This window comes from Antedon bifida, chromosome 3, assembly GCF_963402885.1.
Source record: "Antedon bifida chromosome 3, ecAntBifi1.1, whole genome shotgun sequence".
NCBI classification, from domain to species: Eukaryota; Metazoa; Echinodermata; class Crinoidea; order Comatulida; family Antedonidae; genus Antedon; species Antedon bifida.
Window position 1 is genome coordinate 26,597,577 of NC_136228.1, and position 17,197 is coordinate 26,614,773.

At 39.0% G+C, this 17,197-nt stretch overlaps 1 protein-coding gene across 4 annotated transcripts in view; it reads left to right on the forward strand.

Moving 5' to 3' along the window:
• LOC144836864 (serine/threonine-protein kinase N2-like) overlaps positions 1-17,197 on the forward strand; it is a 44,584-nt gene that overhangs the window by 10,264 nt on the left and 17,123 nt on the right. For 3 of the 4 annotated variants that reach the window (XM_078691764.1, XM_078691767.1, XM_078691765.1), the window contains exons 3-7: positions 3,336-3,629; positions 4,862-5,028; positions 5,801-5,938; positions 6,816-6,875; positions 14,353-14,560. In XM_078691764.1, coding sequence (XP_078547890.1) covers positions 3,336-3,629; positions 4,862-5,028; positions 5,801-5,938; positions 6,816-6,875; positions 14,353-14,560 — 867 coding nt within the window. The remainder of the gene's footprint in view (positions 1-3,335; positions 3,630-4,861; positions 5,029-5,800; positions 5,939-6,815; positions 6,876-14,352; positions 14,561-17,197) is intronic. The other variant, XM_078691766.1, reaches the window with a different exon arrangement.

A 17,197-nucleotide genomic window follows, 5' to 3' on the forward strand; every position in this document is an offset into this window, starting at 1 on the left:
GGTTCTACAGTAGGTCCTGGACCTACAGTACTGCAGTGTAGGTCCTAGTTCCTAGACACCAGCTTCATTCAGGGAATTTAGGATTTACTTGTAATTAGCTTACTGTATAGTAGTAGGCTAGTTTGGCCCAACTCCCAAGTTCCACATACAGTAGTTACCTGATAAAGTAAAAATGCGCAACAGACTCCACCATTTGTTTAGGTAGACCTCTGTAGGGTCAGCGTAACTTTTTATTTCATGGCTTAAAATCTATGTTACCGGTATTCATTGAATGTTAAAAATATAAAATCCCTATGATTACATAGGGATTTTATGCCTACGAAAGTACAGTACATGTATGCTTTTTTATTGAAAATCTCTTATTTTTAAAGTGAAGTATGACGTCTTCCTACTAAGTATTACATGTTTTTGAAGTCTTCATTAGGATGCCTGTTTTGTGACTGTATGTAAGAATTTCTGTTGATTTATAAGTACAGATCCTATCTAATCAAATCTAATGTACTACTAAGTATTGTTTTACATGAGTTCTTTAGTTGATTACTCATCTGGTATGAAATACTGTAATTTTATCCAAAATGTCATCAGTAAATTTGAATTTAGCATTTAGTAGTTTATAATGCTACTTGGTTGTATTTAACACCTACACACTTCAAACTTGGGTGTGGTCTTTCCATATTTGGGCAGGCACTTAATTATTCAAGATATAAATAACGAAATAAATTCATAGTTTGACGTGACAAAATCCTACTCTACCTACAGCTCTGATTAAAAACTGGACACTCAAATCTAGAGTACAATAGATCTTGAAAGTGTATACCTGTTCGGACAGGACTCTCTGAAACCCAGAAACTGATTTTTTGTGAGTTTAAAGTGAGGCTGAACTGAATTATTATAAGATTCTAAAAACATGAGTGAGCCAGTTCATAAAAAATGAGGAAACATTGTAATAGATTTAATTTTAATACACATTAAAAAAAACACCACTTTCACTTCTAAATATTGAAAGTCAATGATCTAATATTTCTGTATTATAGTGAGTGCCATTTGGTTGAGAATAATATTCCAATTTCAAACCATATTTGGTTATAATTTTGTTTATTGTCTTTACTATTTTTTAGAAACAAGGTAAATATTTTTGCTTGTTCAATGTTATTTTCTAATAATAGTAGTTTAAAACGTACATAACATTTTACGATCAATACTGTGTTCAAGGTTTTCATACTTTAGCATTGAACTGCAATGATCATTTTTTTTTTTTATGATTTAATAGTGATCAAGGTTTTCATACTTTAAATTTATAAATGTTTTACTGCAATGATCAATTTTTATGTTTTATTATTTGATAGTGTTAAGGTTTTCATGCTTACGAGTTACAGTGAAGCTTATAGTTATTTATTATTCAAAACACATTTGTTGCAACAAGGTAACTTTTACATGTACATAATGCAGTATATAAAAACACCACCATTTCACAGTCCAACTATGTGGAACAACCTCATTTTAAATAATATAATACACAATTAACACATTTTTTAAAACACTTTTTCCAAAAAATTAATGTTCACCTAATGTTTGGTTTCTTAATCTTGGGTTTTGATCTTTGTAAGTAAAGTTGGGGAATTCCACATTTTATCTACTCATGTAAATTATATACTACACATGATTCCAACATAAAGCTATGCATACTGTAGGCTATGCAAATAGTAAATTACAGTACACCATGCAACGTCTATATGTACAGTACACCATGTTTTATCTAAGCATTGGAAAAGTTGCAGTAGATTTTATCTGAAAAAGCACTATAGATCGTAATGTTATATTATGTTAATTTTTAAATAGACAAATAAATAGGGTGTCTAGATCTAGAAAACTCAGATATCTGACTTTTCTAGTTCCAGAATGGAAATAGAAAACTCAGATCATCAAATGATTGGTTGGTAGGTCATTCGGATCATTCCATTATTAATCAGAAGGTAGGTCATTTGAAATAGTATTTATTATAGTAATAGTAATTATTATAACTGATTACTGTGTACGTTTTCTTACTAATATTGTAACATGTAGAAGCGGCCTACGGCTTAAATCATAAAGAAAATACAGTGCACGTTGCCGTTAAAATGTAGGCTTAAAAATTAGGTATGTAGGAGTTGGTGTGGGTACGAGTTGGTTGAGGTACGAGTTAGCCAAGTTGGGAATAGGTGCAATTTTTTGGGTACGAGTTGACCACTTCTAGCCTAGTAGGGCCTACTCTTCGCGATACATCGCGATAGCGCACACATGTTGAGTTGAGAATTGAGTTTGCTTAGCTAGGCTCGGCCTAATTGCTAAGCCTACATTTTAAAAGGTGTATACTGTATTTCTTTATGATTTAAGTTGTAGGCCGCTACTACAATAATTATTTTTAGTAGTAAGAAAACGTATAATACTGTAGTATTTCAAACAAGCTACCCTCTGATTAATATGGAACGATCCATTTGATGATCTGAGTTTTCTAGATCTAGAAAAGTCAGATCTGAGTTTTCTAGATCTAGAAAAGTCAGATATCTGCGTTTTCTAGATCTAGAAAACTCAGATATATCTGAGATCTGAGTTTTCTAGATCTGAGTTTTCTAGACACCCAAATAAATACTGTATGAGCTGTAATTATGAATTTTATTTATTATTATATTTTATGACCACTCCTATGTTCATTATTATCTGACTAAATTGTTTTTGAAAATTCAATATAGACATATTTATAATTGAATGTGTGACATTCATACAGCAATTTTAGCTATTTTCTGGTAGTTCTAGTCTTACAAATAAGAAGGAGGAGATTTGCTATGATACATTTATTTACTCCTCTGTCCTGCCTATATTAGTTTATAAGGTTAGGATAGTTTTTGTATTTCACACCAATAAGATAGGAGGATAAATATGCGTGTGCTGTGTGTGTGTGTGACTCAGAGAAATTACTTTTTTGATAAATTATTTAGGGTTTGCTTAAGAAAGTAAGTCTGTGATTTATTAACAGATACAATACAAAAAACCTCTATATCCTCAATATTTTAGTATGTAATAAAAAATCACATCAAATAACATTTTTTAATGAAAATTAGAAATTTCCAGTTTGGGGGGACATGCCTGTCACGTGTGTGACCGCTTGTGAATTACATACATGTAATACATATTCATTTTGACCTCCCAAAAATGCCAAACTTATGTCACTGTAACAATTCTCTTCTGCTTAGTTCAAATTGTGAAAACATTAACAATATTAAGTAGTTTGGAAATATTTTCTCATATAATTGAGAGAATCGCCCATTAAAAAATATTCACTATTTATTGCATTGCAGGTGATAGCACAGAACCTATGTCACCGGAACAAAATGATAGAGGTCCCACTAACACACGTGTAGATGTATTAGAAAAACAGTTAGCAATTGAGATGAAGGTGAAGGCGGGAGCAAAGAATATGCTACACATGTACTCATCAGGTTCTGGCAAGGATCGCAAAATGTTAGCAGAGGCACAACAGATGTTACAAGATAGCAAAACAAAAATAGAATTTATCCGTATGCAACTACTCAAGGCAAACCAATCTCAGGTATCAACTGGAAATACGAATGGTGAAAAGCGTGAAAGCACAAGTAAGTTGACATTTTTTTACCCACAGGAACCTTTTGGAGATATTAAAGTTCACTGGCCATTATTAGATTTGGTTAACAATACACTCTATTTGCAAAGAACCTTTTCTCGATGATGTAGCGCAAAGATGTTCTAGTACTGGGACGAAGTGTAGAATCCACAAGATCAAACTATTGTGAAAAGCTTTTTTGGCATTCTCTCAGCATGTTGATGTTCCATCCATTTGTTTTTGCTGATTCCACAGACCTCTTTTGTAGGACCCCTGAGGTTTGATGAAAGTAGAACAGCACAAACATGCCCCCTTGAACCAATACACATTTTAGTATAGGGCCTATTCAGAGAGGGATTAAGAAAGTGTGTATCATACAAAAGTGTGTACTGTACAAGAAGGATAAACAGCTGAATGTGGTTTTACACAATTCGAAATTGGAAGATACTTTGCTTGTACATATAAATTTAATACCAAATTGTATGTTACACTTGAGTGACAGATTTATTTATATAATATTCTCAGTGCACAAATAATACAGTATGTGGAAAAGCAATTCAATAAGAACAAATTTGGAAACTAATACAAAAGGCAAAAGAACATTTTAATACCAAACAACTAATAAAGGCAAAGAATAATCTAATTCATAAAAATTAGAGGGGAAAAAATTATTATCTTCCTATTAACAATAATATAAAAATGTTCAATACAGGTAACAAAGAAAATACATTTATTTTTCTTCAATTTTTGCTTTTTATTGTGACCATTTTGCATTTTCTTTGAAATGTTTTGCTTTGAAATGTTGCTGTTATGTTTTCCTTTTTAATGTTTTTCCCAATTTGTTATGGATTGCTGTTTAGAATCAGCCATTATTGCACATTATTGTTGCTGTTCTTCTATGTTGATAATAAAAAATTAAAGGCAACAATTGTGTATAGTTGATTTTACAGTAGTCGAAAAAAAAAAGGTTTAATAAAGTGTGTTCTTATGTAGTACTAAAAAAGTCACTTAAGGGCAGGTTTTCCAGTAGAAGTTGTATGATGTTATGAGTGTGTGTGTGCATGCATGAAACAATAGTAGTTTTGGCTGCTATTGGATCTGAATTTGTGGAGAATGTTCATTATTTCCCAGTAAAATTGTGGTCATTTTGATATCCCATGTGTATAGGAAAAATTGTTTAAGGAACTGTAACTCTCTGTTATAAAATAGTAAATGAATGCGGGCATAATTTATTTGAAATTACAGGTATAAAGCGGCCTTCTGCTACAGAACTTCTGTTAAATCCAGTAGACTTTAGGATAGAGGAATTACGTCATCACCTACGGATAGAAACAGCAATATTAGACGGGTTCAAGAACGTTATCAAGACTCTAGGAAACTTGAAGACTTCAGAAAAAAAAGGTTTGGCAGATGTAAGTGAAATTCAGTTTACAATTTCCACACACCCTAAGGAGCGAGTATTCTTTTCGGCCTAAAAAACATGATTTCAAGTTCACTGCTTCCCCTTGATCTTAAGGATTTGGAATGATAAAATATCAATGCTGGCTGGGGTACTGTATATTATAAAACTGAATTACAGTAAATATTGTCTAAAATACAGAAGTGCATTTGATGTTGGGGTAAAATAATTTATAGTCTCTATTTAATAACAACTATAAAGTTGAAATACCATCTACATACCAAAGTGAGTGTGTTATGTGACACTTGACCTGCTAATATGTAGGGAATAAGGATGACCCTTTCAATTTGACATTTAGCAAATTGTCACTCTGGATTACTATGATTATTTTGATAATCCTGTGGAAATGATGTCATATCTGGAATGTTTCAGAAGAACAATCTCAAGACTCTAAATTGTGTGAGGTCAATGAACTGTATAATATAGCAAACACCAACATTCATCCCAGTTGTTGAATAGGATTTCACTTCACCATCAACATTTTACACTAATTTAACATCAAATTAAAGTATTGTTTTAATAAAATAAAAAATATATGTGTACATGACATAATGTATTCAGTGTGTCAATATACGAGGGATTTTAGTGACTCTTCTTTCTCAAAATTTGTGTATTGTTGATGCTACTATAAATTAAATCATTTTATTTCATGCAAATAAAAACCTATTTTAAATGTGTGGTATCTCTATCTCTTATCTTTATCACTGATTAAAATGTTTTTGTAGGCTCAAAAGGGAGCTTTAGAATCAACACATAAATTGGAAATTCTACGACTTTCATTAGAAGCCAGAATAAAAGAACTACCACCTGATTCTGAAAACATAGAAGTTATTAAAGAGGAATTAAGAACTGGCAGATCACAGGTCAGTATTTATTATGTGTTAAAGCAATGGAGCTTTACAGTATTGTTTGACTTCTAGTACATTCTGTGTGTGAAACCAATACAATAACTCTTTACATGTGGTGGAGTTGTAGCTTGGTGGGTTTCATGCTCATCTTTTTAGTACAAAGTATAAAGTTAATTAAATAAAATAAATAAATTGTAGGATTTATTCAAATAATTAAACTTATTTAAAAAAAAAATAGAATTAATAAAATGTATAGTTCTTGAGTAATGATGTTATACTGTACATGAAGGAGGCGGTTGCTATTAAAGGATGCCATGCATGAGAGAGCAGTATTTTGACATAATTATTGTGATCTGGCTGTGTGTATACAGTACACACACCATGTGTCAATCCTCAGATATAAATTGTGTTGAATTAAAAGACATTTATCCAAACTTGATGCTAGCACGGCAGTAGTGTAAAAGAGGTTTGAGTCTGGTATAATTTACAATTTCAACATTAATTCATTTTTATTATATTGTGTTTAAAACCATTAAACATTTTTTTTGTTAATTTCAATTACTGATGCCGATGGCAATTAAATGAATAAGCTATTCTATCAAATTATTTTATCTTTGATATATAGCAAAACGTAATGTATAATTTATGCTGCGTTATAAATGGTAGTTTGTATTTAGTGAGCAGTTTGAATCCACTTTCATATAGTGACTGTAGATTAAGTATCACTGATATTAATGGTGTATGTCAATACAGATTATTATTACCCAACAAATTCTTCTATCTATTATGATCAATCTATATCAATCATATTTATCTCATGCTTGATACAACTTTATATTAATGTATATTTTTTTAAAACCCTGTATCATTTAAATATCATCTTTTACTTCAGTCTAGTTATTATAAAAAACTGCAAGAGGTACCATTTACTAAGAGGAAAGAAATAAGAAACGTAAGGCAAGCTTTACTGCATGTCCTACTATCATCAGTTTAAGTCTACTCACCCTCGTTTAAGTAGTGACTGTTGAGTTTTTTTTTGTGCTGTGGTTGTAAGGGTTAAGCATTGTATTATGTTTTATGTATGTGTGAGTCCTGGCTTCTTTTATTTCCTTGTTCTGTTTCTTTGAATCCTGATTCCTTGGTGCACGACATCAGTATTTTTGTATGGAAATGAAGATGGTTGAGAATGATCAACTCTAATATTTATTTATTACTCAAAATGAAATATATCCTTTATCCTTGTTATTATGGCACAGCACTACTAAAAATTATATCAACAATTTACTTTATTTATCTTATTTAATTTACAAAATGAAACTGAAAAAAACAAGTTGAATTTGAAAACAATTTTAATAGTAAAATTATTAAACCAATTTAATAGAAAGTATGATGATGATAATGATGATGAAGTCATTTTGCACTATATAATAGTTAATACCTAATAATAATAATAATAATAATAATAATGTTTTTGTTTCAGTTGTTTTTTTAAAATTAGTTTATTTGATAGTCTATTACGTGACTAGCTTACCTGGATGAACCGACATAGGCCTTTTCCCCTTCAAGGGGAGAACATAACCGAAAAGTAACATTTTATTCATGAACTCCCCTCCAAGACAGTGGTATCGCCCATGCGCCACGCCCTCAGGTGGGCGGCAACGCCCATGCATACCTCACCATTTCTTTTCGAGACGTCGAAACGTTAACACGTTCCGACAACAGAGGAGAACAATAGAACCTATTGTGTTTGGATTGCTTATAGTATTGTGCGATACTGAGCCTAGCTTTGCCGTTGGAGTGGATTATACACGAACGATCTGTTTTGTTGTGTGAGCAGCTACTGCAACGCTACTCACGTTAGACTTATCTGCCAACGAAGCTAAGTATCATATTTTCGGCCGTTATCCGTAGGATTCCGGTCTGGTTTTAGTGTGCTAACTGAACATCGCCAGCCAAGACCCGGTGCCGGGTTTCCTTGGCCGATTGTTGTGGGCTATACGTGTGCTAGTCACCATGCCCAAGATGGCTTGTGTTGCGTGCGGGGGGCCTCGTGCCACGATAAAGTGGGATAAACATACGAAATGTTTATCCTGTAGGGATTGCAGCCAAGCCGATCCGTGTGAAGTGTGTGTCAGGTGGCCTCCGGCGCGATTCGCCGCTCTTCCAACACGCGCTGAGAAGACCTCGCCTAGGCCTGAGTCTTCCGCGGAGACTCCGCCGTTGCCCCCGATCCCGGTAATTCCGCCGCCGATTCCGGTAATTCCACCGCCGATTCCGGTAATTCCGCCGCCAATTCCGACTGTTACACCGCCGTATGTTGGTCAAAATACGTCAAGTCAAGCTCCTGCGGAGCAACAATTCGACTTGTCTCCCGCCTTTCTACAGGCGGTCGCGGCGGCCGTACGGGCGCTGCCCAAGGATGGCCCTCCGCCGGTGCCATACATGCAGCCACCTCCGACTGTCCTTCTTCCCACGCCGGAGCCTGAGGACGTTGACATGGAGGACGACGAGACACTTGTGTCTTTCTCTGATTGCGACGACAGTGCGGGGGCACCCGGGCTCCAAACGTTGGTAAACCGTGTAGTACCGGCTGTGCTATCTTACCTCGGGGTAGATTACGCGTACAAGAACGCCGTTCGGGGTACGCGCTCCCGTGCGTCACGCGCGAACGAGCCCAATCGTTCCACTCGAGCCTGAACTGCTAGAACGATTGGAGAGCGTGGCCCGGGAACCGCCGCGACGGCCCGCGCCGGCCGAGTTCGCTACGGTATTCCCGGTCCCGCCGGCGCACTTTGAAGAAGTTCTTCGCTCCCCACCTATCCCGGATGCCGCGAAGGGGAGAGCGCGGGAGGACCAGGGTCTGGAATCGACTAGAACTGTTTTCCTTGACCCCACGGCTGCTAAAACCGAGGAGGCCCTCACTGCTTGTGATAAGGCAGCGCGTGAAACACTCCGCGTGCTCTCGATGGCGGGGTACCTGCTCTCATTCTTGGCAGACCCGGAGCGGCCAAAAGAACTTGATCCGGGCGTGATCACGCTACTGCAGCAGATCACGGGGCTTGCAGCCGACCAGCAAGCGTCAGTCGCATTAACAGCCAATGCCGCATGCCGAGTTAATTTGCTGCAAGCGACGGATATCGCGCCCGGCCATCATAAACGCTTTACTACCGTTGAGTCGTTTTGGTCTACGGACCTATTCTTTGGCACGTTCTCCCAGCGGGAGGATAAATGGGCGCGCGAACGAGAGGTTCGTAGGGAGACGCGCGCGCGCTTCCCTCAGAAGCGTGTTGCTTCTCAATCACGATCTCAAAGGGGCCCCCCGCGGGGGCCACCTCCGCCACCTCTCCAGCCGGCTCCGGCGCGTCCCACGCATCAACATGTACCACCTCAACCTGCTGCGCAGGCCACAGGTGCGTCTTCTTCACAGCCCTTTCGCGCTAACCCCACCCGCGGTGGGGCATCGAGGGGCCGTCGTCGCGATCGACGACGATACGCGCGGCGTCGTTGATGCAAGGGGACGGTCCACTCCCAGCGGGGGGAGTGGACGGTCCACTCCCAGCGGGGGGAGTGGACGAGTGGGGGGTCGCCTCCGCGAGTTCGGAGGGGCGTGGGACTCACTCCTACAAGCGGACAGTTGGGTCTGCGCGACCGTACAGGAGGGCTACCGTATCGAATTTACAGAGACCCCGGTGCCGGGGACGATAAGCCACACTCGGATCCCGAGCGATCCAGAGATGCGCGGCGCCCTCCTGGACGGCGTTTCCGACCTTTTACGCAAGGGCGCGGTCGTTCCGGTCGACGCTCGACACGCCCCACCAGGACACGAGTCTACGATGTTCCTGGCTCGCAAATCCTCCGGCGGATGGCGACCGATACTAAATCTCAAGAGTCTCAACAAGCGCTACATCCGACCAGCCAAATTCAGAATGGAGACGCTCTCCACGATTCTGCTTGGCCTGCGACGAGGAGACTGGGCAGCCTCAATAGATCTCAATGATGCGTACTTCCATGTACCCATCTTCGAGGCCGATCAGCGGTGGCTGCGCTTCCGCATAAGCAACCAAATTTACCAATTCGTAGCACTCCCGTTCGGGCTGTCGACAGCCCCACGGGTCTTTACGCGTGTCGTTCGGGCGCTGGCAGCGTTCCTGCATCGACACGGTATCCGTATACACATGTACTTAGACGATTGGTTGGTTGTGGCCCAGTCACGAGATCAGTTGCTGCGCAACATAGATTTCGTCCTCGACGCCACGGAACGAGTAGGTTTCTTAATCAATCGGGACAAGTCGTGCCTGCTCCCGACTCAGTACCCGCAATACCTTGGAGCCCGGATCAATCTGAACACATGCGTGGCTCACCCGACCGCAGCGCGAGTGGTCTCGGCGCAGGCAGCTCTGGCCGGTCTGCTCGCGAGTTCGGCTCCAACGGTATTCGACTGGCTCAGGACTCTGGGCTTCCTCGCCAGCTTCGTCGACCTACTCCCATTCTGCCGTCTCAGAATGAGACCGTTGCAGATTCATCTGCTAGCGTTTTATCGACCCGCGTCAGACTCTATCGACAAAGTGGTGCCGGTGTCCCCATTCGTGGCGACACACATTCGTTGGTGGCTAAACGCAAAAACTCTCACTGCCGGCCGGTCGTTCGTCAGGTCCACGCCAGACATACGAATTACTACCGATGCCTCCGAAACCGGATGGGGAGGACACTCGGAGACGCAGCACGCTTCCGGCCTCTGGTCTCACAGCGAGGCCCGTCACCACATCAACATTCTGGAGCTGTGGGCGGTGCAGTGCACGCTAAAAGCTCTCAAAGCGTCAGTGCAGGGCCGTCATGTGCTCATTCGGTCCGACAGTACCACCGTCGTGGCCTACATAAACAGAGAGGGCGGCACGCGCTCGCCAACACTCTGCTGCCATACGTGGACATTAATTCATTGGTGCATCGCGCACAGAATAACATTAACAGCAGCCCATATAGCGGGGCGGCTAAACACAGTAGCGGACGCGCTATCAAGGCCTCTGCTTTGCCCGACGGAATGGCAACTCTCGCCACGTATAGCCACCCTCATCTTCCACCACTTCGGGCGGCCGCTCGTAGACCTTTTTGCGACAGCGCGGAACACTCAGCTTCCGACCTATTGCAGCCGGTTCCAAGAAGCTCAAGCGTGGCAGATGGACGCCCTGTCCATCTCGTGGGACGGTCTCTGGGCGTATGCGTTCCCACCGATCTCTCTCCTCCCGCTCGTGTTGTCGCATGTTCATCGCCATCACTGCCGGGTGCTCCTAGTGGCTCCATACTGGACGCGCCAGTCATGGTTCCCACTCCTCTACAGCTTACTGTACGACCACCCCCTGCAACTACCGGTCCGTGCGGACCTTCTATCGCAGGGCAGAGCACATCTCTCACTAACAAACATCCGATCCCTGCGCCTGACTGCCTGGCCATTGTCAGGGATCGCCTCAGAGAGTCTGGCATACCAGATGGCCCGGCCGCCCTGGCGGCCAAGTCCCGACGAGAATCGACGCTAACAGTGTACGTCTGAAGCACTTCTTCCGGTGGTGCGCCGAGAAGAACACGGACCCCAGGACTGCGTCTCTGGGTCTTATCTGTGACTTTCTTTTTTACCTGTTCAATTCAGGGTTGCAACCCCGCACGATTGCAGGTTACCGGTCGGCCATCGCGGCCATATTGCCGGCGCTTCCCGACGGTTCGACGATCTCTAACTCTTCTGTCATCACGCACCTCTTGCGAGGCATGCATCATGAGCGTCCTCCTTCGTCGGTTCTCCTCCCGCGCTGGGACATCAACGTCGTACTCTCTGCACTCACCCGCGCCCCCTTCGAACCATTACATAATGCCTCTCTTTATAACCTCACCCTCAAAACGGCGTTCCTAGTTGCAGCGTCATCCTGTCGACGCCGGGGTGAGTTGCATGCTCTATCGCTAGAGCCCGGCCATATTAGGTTCGAACGCGGTGGCGTGCGGCTAACTTTTCGCAGGGGGTTTCTGGCAAAATCGCAGACGTTGCATCACTCGCCGCCCGCGATCTTCATCCCCACCATAGCTGCCTCTTCTTCTGTCCGCGAGGACAAACTCTGGTGCCCGGTGCGGGCCTTAAAGTTTTACGTCCATCGGACCAAGGACGTACGAGAAAAGCTCTCTCACCTCTTCTGCGTCACAGTCCCGCCATTCGGCCCGGCATCAAAAGCCACCATAGCTAGGTGGATCATCGCCGCGATCCAGGCAGGCTACTCGGCGTCTCAAACACCTCCACCTGCACACATGCATCAGGTACGGGGTATGGCTGCGTCATGGGCCCTGTTCTCGGGTGTTCCTCTAGCAGACGTACTACAAGCAGCATGGTGGCGATCGCATACAACGTTCACAGCTTTCTACCTCCAAGACCTCGCTCAAAACATGGCACCAGTAGCACACGCTGTGCTGAAGCCACAGTAAACAGGTATGTTGATCAAATTACCTCTTCTTGTCAGCCCACCACCGACTAGATGCCTAGTCCGGTGCTATTCTGGCCTATGTCGGTTCATCCAGGTAAGCTAGTCACGTAATAGACTACACAAACCAAGAGTGGTGTTGGTAGTCTATGAGTGATAGCTTACCTGGATGAACAACCCTCCCTCCTCCCCACTTGACAAGCGTCTCGTGGAATGGTGAGGTATGCATGGGCGTTGCCGCCCACCTGAGGGCGTGGCGCATGGGCGATACCACTGTCTTGGAGGGGAGTTCATGAATAAAATGTTACTTTTCGGTTATGTTCTCCCCTTGAAGGGGAAAAGGCCTATGTCGGTTCATCCAGGTAAGCTATCACTCATAGACTACCAACACCACTCTTGGTTTGTGTAATCCTTTAACTGTCAACCAACACTTTAATGGGAGTTTGAGATGCCTTTGTTTTAGCTGCTTTTAATATTTTCCTTTGACTATTGGGTTTACATTGTACATAACTTGTACACATTTTTGAGGATGTTTTTAACATTCATTTTTTTTTTACTTCTGTGATTTTTTAGGTCATTGTTTATCATATTTTAATTCATGCCTATAAACTTATATAACATTTTCATCCTAACTTTTTGTCTTTTATTCTCTCAATATTTGCTTTCTGTATGTCTACTCAATTGGCTTTTCTGATTGTTAAAAAGATTTTTGTTAGATAAGAAATGAGTTTTAATTTGGTTTGGGTATTAATTTTTGAAACACTCTTTTGCTTTATTGACATGCTTGATTAATATTAAAGGAACTTTCAACAACTTATATGTTGCAAAATAATATGTCAGCTAGTTTCTAGTTTCATACATAAATCAAAATATTTTCTTTTCCTTGTACTGGTATGTAGATTTTGTTTAAAATTGTATGAAAATTCAAATTTTAGTATTTTACATGTAATAAAATAGTATGAGTTCATATCACCGTAATGCACATACTAATTTTTAATACCATAAATAAAGATAATTAAATTATACTTTTATTATTGTATAATAGAATGTTGATAGTAACAGCATGCTTTCTGTATATTTAATTACATTTGATTGATGATTAAGATTTAAATTAACTCTAAATTTGTTTTAAACTAAGAAAAAGAGAATACTGTACTGTACCACTAGAAGTAGACAAATTTAGTACATTAAATTTAAAATAGATCTAATAATGTCATGCAAATATTTACAGAATTCTATTAAGTGTTTATTTGTCACATGTAGACAAGATAAAATAATTGTCAGTATGATAAATTCATTGAATACTCATACAAATTAATTATTAACTTTGTTAGTAACTGATTAATAGGTTTAATTGAAATATAAGGTCATTTTCTTAGATATTCTATTTAAGTGACCACATTTCATCTCAGTTCAGATTTTTTTTCTTCAATTAGCAACTGTAACAAGCTGTACATTCCATTTTAGAACTATAGACTCAATGGGCCTGTTTCTATTGAAAAATAAAAAAAGGAACTTTTTTCTTGGATCCTGGTTTCGGCAGTTGTTTATTAATAAAGGTTGCAGCTCAATTTTGAATCCCAATAAAACCAGTTCCATCAATGTGCGTTCGTTATGAATCACGTCATTATATACCACAATATACCTCACTCATATTTTCTTCTCCCAAAATATTTATTACGAACCTCGCGTAATTGCATCGGTCCAAATTTTTTAGTTAAATAAAATACTCATCAACCCAATGCAGCAGACTTCAGTTTTTTTTGGTCAAATTGAGACCGCGATTGTATTCCAGCTAAAAATTGCTCCACAGAAACCGATTTCAGAACGGTTCTTTGTGATCGAGACCGGAATTAATTTAGGTTTTTGAAACGGAAAAATGAAATGTGAAACCTAAATTTATCTTTGAGTTATTTATAAATTGTTGACATTTTTGACATAATAAATTTGGAATTGTTTTTATGTTGTATGCAGGCATACAGTACATTGCCAAAACCAGCAGCACTAACTGGCAAGTTAGATGTGCGATTGATGGGTTGCCAGGATATTCTAGAGCATTTTCCTAATCGCTCCAAACAAAATACATTCCCATTTGGTATGAGTCCTGGAGAAACTAAAAGTCTTCTCAAGAGGAATAGCACCAAGTCATATTCATTGAAAGGAACCAGTGAGGAATTATCAAGTAAGATCACAACATTTGTTTTTATAATTTTTCTTTTATAACATTACCACTTTGATAGAAATACTTTAATAGATTAACTACGAAACAACAAACAATTAATTTTAAATTCAATTCTAAAATTGTCTTTATAATAATAAATATTTTATGTACATAATGTTTCCCAAAAACATGAAAAATGAAGATTAATAAAACAAGACTTAAATGGCCATTGCTCAGTTTTAGTAAAGTCACTTCTGTAGACAATAAATAAAAAAAAAATAAATAAATGGCTAAATTCAACCCAAAACCCATTGACTTCCAGTAAAATTTGATTATTTTTTTGCGATAAATTACAGCTTTTTCAGGTAAATAATTTGCTTGTGATCCAATTTTTGGTGAAAGTGAATAATGTGACATTAAAATGACATATTCAACAAAAAAATTAAAACAAAAATATTTTTTCAGAGGAACAATATATCTTTAGGGTATGTGGATTTATGCTTTCATATCATAAAGCAAGATCACATTAATTAGCAAAACTGTAGTGTTACAAAGATATGGACAAGTACAGTTGATTGGTTGGAGTTAAAAAATGATTGATGCATGAATTTCATATTGTAAGCAACGTAACTAATTTTGTACAATGAGCTTTCATAGATTGAAAGGTCAGTGTCATAGAGGTGGTTTTACAACTATTCTTTTCCTAGGCCTATGGATTTATTTTACACGGTGTACAATACAAAACCATAACTCTGTAGGTCTGATAGTATTGTGCAATAAACGAGTTCCATTTAGTGATTTTATGAAATAGTATAAACATAAAATACGATATAAATGATTTTAGAGAATAATATTTCAGCTTCCATAACCACATAAATAAATCTCTGGACAAAATAGTGTCAGAAAATACACTGTTATAGAAAGTACAGTTTATTCTCTAATACAGCGTTCACATCTCTTGATCCGTGAGCGGTCCATCATGAGAACAGTCGCTCCAGTGCGGATTCTATCGGGTCAGCTCTCAATATGATCGACTTGTGAACAGATATGGAAAGCCGCTTAATTGCAGGTGACCTCCTTTTTGGAGGATTGGCTTTGGATAGCCAATCAGATTAAAGCGTTGTATGGTAGCATAATTATGGACATACGTCAATAAATACAATTTGGAAACTTAATTGCAGTATTATTGTAAAAATCCTGAGATCGAGTTGTGGTTTTGGACTAGACCTAGGCCTATTACATAATACACATGCTTGGTGGCGGTGGAGTAATTGAACTGCTTATTTTTTTAAAAAAACATTTCAGTGACACGTTTACATTTTTCACTTAGAGTAATTTATAAAATAAATATTTCAAACGTGCCTCTATTATTCCATTGGATCAATTTTTTAATTTCCATTATGTAGTATTCCAATTCCAATCATCATCATCTTTGAACAGTCGCGGCCGGTGATGTCTCCGTACGCCAAGATAATATAGTTCCAAGTGCAATGTTCTTTTTTTTTCTTGATATCAGACCTTTATTATTCAAATCTTTTAGAGAAAAAGTACCATAATGAAGGTTCATTTATTTTAATTTTTGAATTAATTTTGCGAATATTCCATGAGACTTGACTACAAAACCACGTTTTGTGGTATGATGTCATCGTAAACCAATCAAAGCTGAGGTACGGGCAGCGCTTGCAGTTGAATGATTTTTGATAATGGCTATTTTATTGGTTATTGGACGCGAATCAACAGAACGTTTTATCACCAAGGCACATGTACATGGTTTCTTGCCTGGACTGATTTAGGGGGCAGATTCAAGGGGAAGCCTCATACATAACTTTGTATTATCGACCAAATACCACGTACAGCATAATCATTAGCATTTAATTTTAGTAATGTTTTAAATTACCAATTGGTTGACAGTCCGAGTGCATGTACAGTTACTGTAGGCTATATGGTACGCATTGAACACGAATCATGATAATTTGTTTGTCAATAAATTTGATAAACCAAGGGAAAAATCAAAGACATTATCTGGCCCTTGTATTTTACAGTCTTTGCTTGAAATACAGTACAGTATCTGGCAATATTATACCAACAGCAAATAGTTATTATTTAATGCCGAAGTATTATTTAGTGCATGATGATTAGTAAATACATCAGTTTTGTGTTCATAATGTGTCCATGATTATTGATCAGTGTGATGTTAATTGCCCATTACACTTAGGTTGACCTACTTTTGAAAGTGATGAAGGCTTGTCTCAAATATGGAATTTCCGTTTGTATTTGGATTATTTCTACTGGCATTTAGGCTGCAGTGCTACAATCTCAGCTGTTTTTGGCTATCTATGTTAAGTTCAAGAAAATTATTTGACAAAAACTGACAACAAAATAATGAAACCTAACAAAAACAGTATTGTACATAGTTATGATAATTTAAAGACCCCTTCCCTACGTTTTTTAGATATAATTTAAGATCACAAACTATATTTAATATAAAAATAATACTATATGGTCCTATTGCGTCTTTAAACGGTTAAAAATGTGAAAAATAAGTCGATTCTAATATTTATATTGGCCCGCTATAAATCCCAAAATGCGTTGCGCGCGGATTGATATTTTTGTTTTTCTTCTGTAATTCACCCACTTTTCTATCGATAGTGAGGCCAA